The sequence below is a fragment of the Arachis stenosperma genome, chromosome 10, assembly GCF_014773155.1.
Source record: "Arachis stenosperma cultivar V10309 chromosome 10, arast.V10309.gnm1.PFL2, whole genome shotgun sequence".
Lineage (NCBI taxonomy): Eukaryota > Viridiplantae > Streptophyta > Magnoliopsida > Fabales > Fabaceae > Arachis > Arachis stenosperma.
The window spans coordinates 359,476-371,815 of NC_080386.1; the positions used below are offsets into that span (position 1 = coordinate 359,476).

Genomic DNA, 12,340 nt, shown 5'->3' on the forward strand with positions numbered 1-12,340 from the left:
GATGTCAAAAAATAATGAAAATAAAAAATAACAAAGAAAGAAAATAGAAAGAAAAACACGTAAATAAAAAAGAAGAAAGAGAATATAAGAAACGAAAGAAAAGAAGAAGATGATGAAGAGGAAGAAGAACTTGCAGTAAGAAGAAGAACGTGTAGTGAAAACGTGCAGTAACGATCCGAAGCGCGTTAATACAAATGACTTGTAAAGATTTATATAAAAAAACGCTTGTACGTGAAAAATATCTCATTATCTTTTATATGTTTATAATGTTATCCATAATTATATTATTATTAATATAAATTTAATTTTAATATATTATTATAATAGAGATTTATATATATAAAATATAATAAAATATAAATAAAATATTTTATTTATATTTTATTATAAAAATATTAATGTAATTTTATATTATTATAATTTTTTTTATTTAAACAAATTTTTTTTATTTTATTTCTATTCATTTTCTCTTCCTTCAAACAAGACATAGACTAACTTCACTTTTTTTTTTTTTCTCTTTTTTTTCCCTATATCCAAAGTCCAAACAAAAGCTTAGCATCTCTGTTCTCTACACCAGCTTCTCCTTTCCGCACCTCTCACTATCAATTCATAGACAAGGGGGATTCAACCAAAATGAGCATAACTACTCGTTGGTTTCCATAACCTACTACTTATAGTTAACAACAAAATTTCAATAATGTGATTCAATTTTATCCTCCATGATTGGAGACAATGATTCCAGCAACTCCATTTTCTACAGCTATCCTTGCTGCATTATTATATTAGATAGAAAAACAGAAGAAGGAAGCATCATTATTGCCATGGCAGTTATCAAAATTACTCTGCTGACAGTGACTAGTGAAGAAACCATAATTGTAGCAGCTCTAGCTGTTGCACATTCTCCTACAATTTCACTCACTACACATCTTAAAAAGAATGAGAAATAACAGCAACATGTGTGCACTCTCGTCCATTACAAGTTCAAGGTTTGAAGTTGGTAGCTTAAGATATACAAAAATGAAATTTATAAGTTGGAAGGAAATCGAGTGAAAATGTGGTGACGACTTATATGTTTGAGTGAAGGAGAGCCACATAGTGCCATTGTTAGTTGAAGCTCATCTCTAAGCATCTTCAGTACTTTCCTCACACCACCTTCACCCTCTGCAGCTAATGAGAACACCACTGCTCTTCCTATCTGATTTCATTATTTTCAATTTCAATATCACAATATCACTTCATGGATTCAATTCATACATAACACTTACAAATACAGAAGATGCTCCAAGAGCCAATGCTTTGTAAATATCTGTCCCTCTGCGGATTCCACCATCCACAAATACACCAATTCTTCCTTCTACAGCTTTCACTATCTACTCAAGCAAACCAAAATGCAATGCCTACATAATCATTAAGGCTGCATTTGTTTCTGACAAGACACTGAGAATAGAATAGGACAAGACATTGATGGATAGAGACACAAAATTTTGTATTCTTGTATTCTGTTTGGTGATAAACTAGAACAAATTATAAAAATTCAATTTATTTTCATTCAACAAATTTGAGATGAAAAATATAATAATAAAAAATATAATTATGAAAAATTAACAAGAATAATAAAAGAAAAAATGAAAAATAAGTTGTGTCCCTTGTTAGTGTTTCCGTGTCTTTGTCAGGATGGATACAAAATAAACTAATTCAGTCTCTGGACACATTGTTTTTGTCTCTCTATCAAACACGATTTTGTGTCTCTGTCCCTGTTCCAGTGTCCTGTCTCTATAAACAAATGCAGAGGCTAAGTTTCAAGAAATAGATGGCAACATTACCTCTTCCAAAACCATGATTGGTGCAGGAACATAGTCAAGTTGGCGAGCACCATGATTAGAAACAATTATTCCAGCAACTCCAGCTTGTACGGCTATCCTTGCTGCATTTTAGAAACACAATCTGTAATGTAATGTAAGATAAGATTCATTAATTATACTCACTTACCATCTTCAGCAGTTAGTACACCCTTCACTACAATCGGCAATGAAGTAATCGTTTGAAGCCACTTCACATCCTGGATGTAACTAAGTGGAGCTGAGCTTACATAAGCTTGATTGTTATTGTAGAACTCAAGTTTGTAGGTAAAGAATCACCTTCCAATTAAGAGATGGATCAATATGGCGACGAGTTTGAGAAACTGAGCTACCAGCCTGCCAGCAAAAAACCACCATTCATGGGAAATGAATCTTATTTCAAAACTCCATACATACTTATCACAACAACACATACCTTATTTTTCTCCCCAAAATCCAATCCCTCAAAATTCTTTAGTGTCACGTTTGGTGGCAATCTGAATCTGCAGAAAACCCAATATCAGATAAGGCAAACTCTAGGACTCAACTCAATTCTACCATCATGACCATGGTGTCAACTTTTGTAAATGGTTGTTGCTAACCCGTTTTTGATGTCATCCTCCCTACGACCAATAAACGGACGATCCGCAGTGAGCACAACTGCCTTGAAACCTGCCCTTTCAGCTCTTCTCACAAGTTGTGTAACCAAATTCCTGTCCTTAAACATCTATCAAGTAGGCAACAAACACCTGAGGATCAGGTTAGAATCAAGTTCATGTGTGAATGGTTTAGTTCCATGTCAATCAAATTACTCTTCTTGTATACTTACATAGAGTTGGAAGAAACGAATGCCGGGTCCTGTTGAAGCAACCTCCTCAAAACTATAATTAGACATTGTTGATAGTGTCTGTGATGGGAATCATGAAAACAATATATAAAAGAAAGCAGCGAGTTAACCAAATACATTGTTTGGGAAGAACAGTAAATAAAGGAGGAAAATGTATGTTGAAACTAACCATAATAGTGTTAGCAGCTGATGCTGCTCTAGCTATTGCACATTCTCCTGCATGAATGTTGGTTTTTTTATCAATTCCAAAAACTAGCTTAAGCATATATAAGGGCTATCATGGTTATATTCTCAAACTAGAGTTGTACTGTATGCAGTAATCACAAATTCACAATATGTTTTGTGATGATACCCTGAGGATGTGCCAACTTTTGCATGCCTGTGGGAGCAATCATGATTGGCATTGAAATCTTGAAGCCTAAAATTCTTGTTGTCATATCTACCTTGCTTACATCTATAAGAATGCGCGGTTGGAACCTATTTCAAACCAAATACTCATGTAAGAAGGGATACTGGAAAGAATTGCATGAAGTAAACTTTGATATATTACAGAATCCTTGAGAATGCGTCTCGGTTCTCCTTCAGAGTCCACTGGTCCTCTGCACCAGAAGCATAGAAGTCATAAACCATCTTTGGCAATTTTTTCTTTGCAATTGCCTCATACTCATTCACATTAGTTATTTGGTTCTCCATCTTAATTATCTTTCCCCTGAAGATGTGGCAAAAAACAACGATTAACAATATGAATAAACTTAAAGTCTTTACTGATGAAAGAAGTTATCATCACATGTCAAACTCAAGATTTTTAAGTATGTGCTACTCTATGTCGGATCCTTCTCCTCCATTTGTTCATCATGAGTAATAATATTTGCACATCTTAAGCTATAAATTTTCAGTTTAGATTTTTACAAACTCATACTAAGAAAAGGTGAGCCACTCCAGATTTTGATGAAGTTCATTATAAAGTAATAGAGAGTAATGAAGAAGAAAGAACATGGATTGGAAAAACCATCTTTCAAAATAACAAGTTAAAAAGGAAGAACTAACCCAAGTGAGCTGGTTGAGAAAGAGCAGCCAATAGTGAATGAAAGCAGATAATAATAATGTAGATATATAATTGATATAAGACATGTAAAATAGACAATTGCCAAATGAAAGGGACATGCACTAAAGAATTTTGTTTGGTGAGCATAGAAATGTCACGTTTTGAATTTTGAGGAAGGCTTTTTGGCTGTTACCAATGATTATCAAAGTGGCACTGCATATACGACACTTCAAAAGGGTCCATGAATGTGATAGTGTTGAAAATTATGGTGGACGATGACACCGCAAAAGTTTTTATTACAGCCATAGCCAGTGATTGTGTGACAACTTTGTCGGACAAGTAGCTGTAGCGAGAGAAAGAATTTTTTTTTTTTTGTAGTAATGATTATTTAAAAAATGAATATCTATTGTATTATAGTGATCGAACTTATCAATTTATCTTTTGTTGATATATTTTTTTAATATGTTTCTCAATATATATTATTTAAATTCAACAATTTATATACGGGAAATTTAAGGAACACTATGGCAGATTTAAATTTGTACTAACATCACTGCTGAGAGCACTGTTGTCCAGACAAAACTATGTTCTTTACTAAGCGCATTAATTAAATATAAGTATTTGAAATTTTTTATTTTTACTCTCTTAATATCTTTAAAAGATTCTTTAACTAAATCTTTATTTCTTACAATAACAAGAGCACATCCTAAAAAATAGGGGAGAAATAATACAATTGACAAAAAAAATTTTGAAAGAAATATCTGACATTGAGTCTAATTCCGGGTTACCGGTCTACAAAGAAAAGAATTGCTAGTTTGTTTGGAATTGTCCGTGCAACAAAAAGAAAATAATTTTTACTTTTTGAACCACTTTGATCAATATTGATGGTTTCAGTGGCTAAGAAAAGGAGGTTAAATCTTAGCCTCCTTTTTCGCTTGATAATACTTGCTGACTTGTCAGACTAATTCTGGAAATTTTTATTCTTTTTATCTCTTCACTGCACACGAGACTTTTTGTTTTGTCTCGTCCCTAACCACAAGACTTTTCTTTTTGTCTCGTCACTTGGCACGAGATAATTCTGGTTTTTGCTCCTGTGTAGTAGAAAACAGAAATGGAGTAGAGAGAGAAGGAAGATCACACCCAGACATATCCTGGTTCAGCTGCTAAGTGCAGTGCAGCCTACATCCAGTCTCCATCACAAACATGATAGAATTTCACTATAATCAATCTGATTACAACTTGTAAAGTGCTAACCCAACTTACAAGGAGATTTCCACAGAATCATGAAACACAACATAGATGAACAAAGGACCTCTAAGACATCTATGGCTTTTTCTTTTAATTTTGCACTCTCTGCCTTTTTCCGCTCTATGGCTTTTTCATACAAACCTCACTTGTTTGTCTTTTTTCCATGAGACTCAAGACATGACAAAATTAAATAGAAAAATACAAAACTGAATACATTGAAGGAGAAGAGAAAACTGTTAGCTCAGGTAGCTCTGAGAACTCTGTGTCTTGCACTCTCAAATTTTTTTCCTTGCTTCAAACAGTAGTTGTCCACCCTTATTATAGAAGAGGAGAGCCTCCACTTATTGAAGCCAAAACCGAACCAACTTCTTCCTCCTTCAACAAACAGAACCAGTTCGGCCACATAGAGAGAGAAGAGATAACCATGCAAAATCCAACATGCAATTACCTCTAGTCCTTCCTTGATCATCACTCTTCATCAATCCGGGCACTCCATCCTTGGCTTCCTCTCCAAGATGGATTTCTGGCCCTTGATGCTTCATGATGATGATGACTTCATCTGCTTCAATCTCTGCCTCAACCATCACTTCGCCACTCTAACTACTCCCTGTGGTGGTTGAGCAGAATCAAAGACAAGCCATGCTTCATGAATCTCACCTTGCTGGCCGAATCTTCATCCTCCATTTTTGGTATGGAGAGGCTAAGATATCATCACCATATCTTACCATATGTGATAAGAATCTCAGCCACTATATTTTTGTGTTTTTCTTGCCATCATTAGCTTGATGGTGTTTATACATGCAACTTTTTCTTTTTCTTTGTAGATGAACATAGCGTCCATAGCTTTCCTAGACAAGGATCGAAGAAAAAACAAGAGAGAGATGAGAGAGAAAAAAGAATATGAAGAAAAACAATTCAAAGTGGTTAAACTAATTTATTGAAAGTAGCTTGCTTTTGCTTTCCTTAGAGTGGCGTGTAGCAATGATGCCTTTAGTCAAATCAATCTTCTCTCACTTGCTTATGTTCCCAATGCTTAAATTAATTTTGAAATCCTTGTAGTGGAATCCGTTGGAAGCAAATAAGACTTTGTTTTTCTTTGCCTCATGGATTCGGTCAAAGCATGAGGAATTTTCATCTCAAATGGAATTGGGCTTAGTTGCAACAATATTTAAATCAGACCCATTTAGTAACATTTGCTTTCCTGATGAATTTGATTTCGGATTAAGCATAGGAAACATTCATCAAAATTGAAATTGGGCTTTGTAGCAATAAAGCTTAATCTGACCCAATAAAATTTTGATTCAATCAAACTAATTGGGCTTTATGATAATGTTTGAGTTCTGGCCCAATTAACATCACAACAATTCAGCCATACATCTTTAAATATTTTTGAATCAATGCTGAATTGAGAAATAAATTCACACTTGGACTTGCAACATTTTATTTTATTTTTCGGCCCAATTAGAAACCTGCATCACAAAATTATTAATTAACATATGTTAAATGAAGATTAAATTAATAATTTTGCAATTAAATATTTTAATAATGTTTGCTCATCACAAATATTAATTTGGAGTTTTTCAAACTCATCAAATATAATTGAATTAGTTAATTAGTAGGTATATTTGTCCTGAACCACCTTGATGCTCCACATTTGCATAACCCAAAGTTTTCACTGCATCACATTTTTTTCCCTAATTGAAAAAAGTTAATAAAAACATTATTACCTCATAACTATTAAATTGGGACGTTGAATAGAAGACTTCTTGTGATCAACATCTTTAGTTTGGAAAAGAACAATATCCCTGCATGTATTTGAGCTGGATACATCTACATCCCCACCCTTGTTTTGAATAGGTTGTTCTTGATTCGTACCTTTCTGTGCAAGTTTAGATCCAATATCAAATATATTCAATGCCTCAGGAAGAGGATCCTTGACACAAGCCTGTAGCTCCAAAAAACTTGATTTAAGAGATTCCTGAGCTATTTTAACTTCAGCACTCAACTCAGTAGCATTTTTGCTACCTAAATTTTCTCTGCCCAATTCCTGAGCAATAGATACTTTAACTCCTTTATCGCATCTGAGAAATGCATGGACCTTGCGTTGAAGTTGAGGATTGCCCTTCTGGCATGCTAATGAGGACATAATATAGTATACGTGTAAATACAAAGAATAGGAGTAGGATAGCAATTCATGAACAGAGTTATAAATTGTATCATTGTCACTTGTTTTCAATAATGAGCAACCCATGCATTTACTAAAAGAAAATTTAAACTTAAACTGACCCTTCTTGAAAAGAGTCCTTTGGTAAGTGGAAAGAAAGAAAAAAGAGTAAAAACAGATAACAGAATCCCACTTGGTAACAAAACAGGCAAAGGTAAAAGCATAAACCAAGTAAAGGAAGCATTTTCTCCCATTCACATTTAATTTAGTAGTTAGTACTTCAGCCAATAATCAAGTCGCAAATTTCTTTTCTAGTGGAAATAGCAAGTGACTAAAATTATTATTTCTAGAGTACTAAATAACTATGCATAACCTTAGTTAAACAAGCAATAAAAAACAAATAACATATACAGTTTAGAAACTCTTGTAAGAAGGACTTAAAAGTATATAACAATCAAGCCTGATGTTACTAGATAGGGTTGGCACTATCCAGCAAGAAAATTCAGACCTTTCACAAACGACTTAAGAAAAACTACTTGAACTGCATTCCATATGCCATAGCATACACCATTAGAACTTGAAACACTAAAATACCTAATACTATTGTGCAAAAGACACAACTTTGTAAGCAACACATGCAAAACAAGAAAGAAAGATCATTAACATCAGAATCCACTGAATAGAACAAACCTTTTTCCCTCCTTGCAGGCTCCTGGGTTCCATCAACAGAACCTACAGCTCTCTTCTTCAGCTGTTCCTTCCCCTCAACAAAACAAGGACCCATCACTTTCTGCAGATAATCTCTAACCGCGGAAAATGCATTGTATCGCGTATTCAACTTGCCCAACCTCTCAAAAACCTCGGTGGTCCATTGTATTAGTTATTTTACGAGTAAATATCCAATCCGATCCTTGTCCATTTTTACAAAGAACAAAGCGATTATGTCAAAAAAAAAAAAAAGACACTTCGATTATTTGTATTTTGTGGGGATTTATTCTTTTCGACAATTTAACCAATTAATATCACTACCTTCTTCATCCTCGTTATTATCACTCATACCTCTATTATTTTTATGGTGAATGCTATAGTGCCTAAAAAGTGATGCTTATTTATAAAAAAAGGTTAAAAGTTATTATTTAATTTAAAAGATATAAGAATAAATCATTTAAAAAAAATAAAAATTTACTACAAAAAGTAAGTTAGGCAAAAATTCATAGGCACAATAGAATTGGCCTATTTTTATTGCTTTATCATCATTATTATCTCCTCTACCATCATGATCACCAATATCAATATTATTAACATTAAAGTTCTCTTCTTTCATTTTTTATTCGATGTTATTTTTTTCTTTAAAAGATATTTGTACTACAATTACTTGTTTTTTGCGGCATCATTTTTATCAATAGTTTTTCTTCACTTAACCACCATTGGCGAAGGAATTTTTCAAAAACAAACTTATTAATAGTTTGTGGAGGTTTAAAATCCCACAAAACTAATTTTTGTTATTATTTAATGGATTTTTTAACAGAGGGATCGTATTGTCCCAAAATAAAAAGGTTGAGGATCGAAGTATCCTTTTTTTAGACAGTGATCGCTTTGTCTTTCGTGAAAATGGACAAGGATTGGGTGTTTACTCTTAATTTATTTATTCACATATGCATTATTTACTTTTAAATAAAAATATTTTTTATCAATAAATTATAATTTAAATAGCATAGTCTTCTTATACTCATTTAAAGGTTTCTGATTTGAGTCTTCCTATTCTTAAAAAAAATAAATAAAAAAAATATTTTTCTGAGTTTTTTAATAATTTTATTTTTATTATTAAATTTCTTTTAAACACACTAAAAACTAAAAAAATATTAAACTATTTTTTAACAACTTAATGTCTTATTGTTACCTAGACAAATTCAAGATGTAATATATTCGTATATTTGGGATGTCCAGTTGAGGCGCGACTTTATAGGCCGCATGAAAGAAAATTGGACTTAAGAACAATTAGTTGCTACTTTGTTGGTTATGCTAAGCGTTTACGGGGTATAAGTTTTACAATCCTGCATCAAGGTCTTATTTTTGAAACGGAAAATGAGAAATTTCTTGAGGATATTGAGCTTGGGGGAAAGAAATATTAGGAATATTGATTTTGTTGAGGATTCTATAACTAACAATGATCGGATCTTTGTGCCTATTATTATTCAAAATACAATTATAGTACAAGAGCACAATGAGGATTCTACTGTAGATTCAGTTATCGTACAAGAAAATAATGAAGATATTGTTATTGCTCAAGATACTGCTACAGTACAGGAAAATAATGAGAATCCTCCTCAATTCCAACCCATACAACAAGCTCAACAATCTCTAGAAGTGTCATTAAGGAGATTCAACAGAGAAAGAAGAAAATTCATCTATGGTCTCAAACAAGCTTCTCGTCAATGGTATCACAAATTTAATCAAGTCATTACCTCATATGATTTTGAGGTAAATATTATAGATGAATACGTATACCACAAGTTCAGTGGGAATAAATACATATTTTTTGTCTTATATATTGATGACATTCTACTTCTCAGTAACGATATAGGCTTGTCGCATAAAACTAAAAAATTTCTATCGAACAAATTCGAAGTGAAAGATCTTGGTGATGCCTCTTTTGTATTAGGAATCGAGATACTAAGAGATCGCTCTCAAGGTATTTTTGGATTATCACAAAAGAACTATATTGAAAAGATTTTAATAAGTAGATATAGCATGAAAGGTTGTAGACCAATGGACACACCTGTAGTTAAAGGAGACAAGTTCAATATTAAGCAATGCTCAAAAATGATCTTGAGAGGACAGCAATGCATAATAAATCTTATGCATCAGCACTAGGGAGCTTAATGTATGCTCAAATATGCACACATTCCGATATATCATTTATAGTGGGAGTGTTGGATAGATATTTGAGCAATCCGAACATGAATCATTGGATAACTGTTAAACACATAATGCATTATCCGAAAAGAACAAAGAATTACATGGTTACTTATCGAAGATCAGAAAATTTGAAGATCATTGGGTACTCTGATTCCGATTTCATGGCATATTGATGGTTTTCAGTGGCTAAGAGAAGGGGGTGTTGAATCTTAACCCCTTTTTTATCAATTACACTTTCTGGTCTTTGAGGAGACTTTTTGATTTTTGTCTCGTCCCTAGCCACGAGACTTTTATTTTTTTCTCGTCACTTGGCACGAGATATTTTTTGTTTTGACTTCTGTGCAGTAGAAACAGAAATGAAGCAGAAGAGAGAGAAAATTACACCCAGATATATCCTGGTTCAGCTGCTAAGTGCAGTGCAGCCTACATCCAGTCTCCATCACAACAATGATGAAATTTCACTATAATCATCCTGATTACAAACTATAAAGTGCTAACCCAACTTACAAGGAGATTTCCACAGAATCATGAAACACAATATAGATGAACAAAGGAACTCTAAGGACATCTATGACTTTTTCTTTTAATTTTGCACTCTCTGTCTTTTTCCGCTCTATGGCTTTTTCATACAAACCTCACTGTTTATTTTTTTCCATGAGACTCAAGACATGACAAAATTAAACAAAAAAATACAAAACAGAATACATTGAAAGAGAAGAAAATCTGTAAGCTTAGGTAGCTATGAGACTTCTGTGCCTTGCACTCTCACACTTTCTCCTTAAATCAAAACGTGACTGTTCACCCCTTTTATAGAGAGGAGAAGCCTTCACAGTTGAAACAAAAACCAAGCTTAACTTCTTTTTCTTCACACATAACCGGTTCGGTCAGAGAGAGAGAAGAGGTAACTCATACAAAACCCAACATGCAAATACCTCTAGTTCTTCCTTTGTCATCAGACTTCATCAATCCGAGCGCTTCATCCTTGGCTTGCTCTCCAAGATGGATTTCTGGCCCTTGATGCTTCATGATGATGATGGCTTCATCTGCTTCAATCTCTGCCTCTTCCATCACGTAGCCACCCTAGCTACTTCCTGTGGTGGTTGAGCAGAATCAGAGACAAGTCATGCCTCCAAGAATCTCCTCCTTGTTGGCCGAGATCTTCTTCTTTCTTTTTTTTTGGTATGAAGAGCTCGAGATTACCTCACCAAATCTTACAATTTTTGGTGAAAATCTCAGCCACAGCATACTTTATGTTTTCTTTTTCTTGCCATCATTGTGATGGTCTTTGTTGAGTGTTCTTCATCTCTTCGGTGTCTATCCATAGCCTCCATACTTTCTCTGTAATGATATGACCGAAGGTAGAAGAAAGATGAGAGAGAGAAGAGAGAAATTTGAACTCTAGCTAATGGTTAATGATAAAGTAAAATTAAAGTTCAACTTCCCTTGCATAAGGTAGCATGTAAAGTTACTAAAGCTATCAAATCAATTACTCTCTCTCATTTATGTTTCCAATGCTAGCAAATTAGATTTTGAAGTTCATTCCATAATAAGAAATGGAATCCGTTGGAAGGCATAAGGCAAATGATAACATTTGCTTTTCTGATGGATTATTTTTTCGGATCATGCATTGGGGCTACTAGCAAAATCTTGGGCTTGTAACAATAATAGATCAATTTAGCCCATATTGACAAATTGCTTCAGCCAAGATTAATTTGGACATTTTGTTTCAAGGCTGAGCTACAAGTAACACACTTGGGCTTGCCAATTTCTTTTGTTTTTCGGCCCAATATGTAATCCTGCATCACAAAATTATTAATTAATCATATGTTACATAAAAATCAAAATTAATAATTTTGCAATCAACTATTTCAATAATGTTTGTTAATCATCAAATTAAATTTGAGTTTTTCAAACTCATCACATATGGTTATGAAACTTTGTCAATGAGTTTCGTACAGTAAATAACATTGAAAGGTCATTAAAGATATTTTATGACAATAGATCAGTAATACTATACTCTAACAACAATAAGAGCTTGACAAAATCGAAGCATATAAACATCAAGTTTTTAGTTGTTAAGAAAAAAGTTCAAGAAAAACAGATTTTCATAGAACATATAGGAACAGAGTATATGCTAGCAGACCCATTAACGAAAGGATTGATTTCTAAAGTCTTTTATGAGCACACTGCTCGGATAGGTGTCAATATTTGTGATGCCTTGATTTAGTGGAAGTTTATTTTATGTTATATGTCCTATGACAGATATTGAATTATTTTTT

General features: G+C 33.3%; 2 protein-coding genes across 4 annotated transcripts; both read right to left on the reverse strand.

Annotated features, from left to right (window-relative positions):
• Positions 1–474: 474 nt before the first annotated feature.
• Positions 475–3,764, reverse strand: LOC130955697 (glycolate oxidase 1-like). Of its 3 annotated transcripts, none has more exons than XM_057882622.1 (12): positions 3,733–3,764; positions 3,236–3,394; positions 3,038–3,162; positions 2,855–2,901; positions 2,668–2,745; positions 2,441–2,565; positions 2,275–2,341; positions 2,139–2,195; positions 1,990–2,059; positions 1,824–1,924; positions 1,266–1,370; positions 475–1,195 (listed from the first exon to the last, which is right to left on the reverse strand). In XM_057882622.1, exons 2-12 carry the CDS (start codon positions 3,376–3,378, stop codon positions 1,025–1,027), a joined length of 1,089 nt encoding a protein of 362 aa, XP_057738605.1. In that variant the 5' UTR covers positions 3,379–3,394; positions 3,733–3,764; the 3' UTR covers positions 475–1,024. The 3 variants fall into 3 exon arrangements, 2 of the variants coding, with proteins under 2 accessions (XP_057738605.1, XP_057738606.1); XM_057882623.1 differs by lacking the exon at positions 3,733–3,764 and adding an exon at positions 3,605–3,623; XR_009076845.1 differs by lacking the exon at positions 3,733–3,764 and having other exon boundaries at positions 1,052–1,195; positions 1,266–1,397; positions 3,236–3,598.
• A 2,535-nt stretch (positions 3,765–6,299) lies between these two features.
• LOC130955340 (uncharacterized) lies at positions 6,300–7,928 on the reverse strand. The gene is made up of 3 exons (XM_057882179.1): positions 7,833–7,928; positions 6,706–7,111; positions 6,300–6,447 (listed from the first exon to the last, which is right to left on the reverse strand). The coding sequence occupies exons 1-3, from the start codon at positions 7,924–7,926 to the stop codon at positions 6,300–6,302; spliced, it is 648 nt and encodes a 215-aa protein (XP_057738162.1). The 5' UTR covers positions 7,927–7,928.
• Between the last annotated feature and the right edge of the window lie 4,412 nt (positions 7,929–12,340).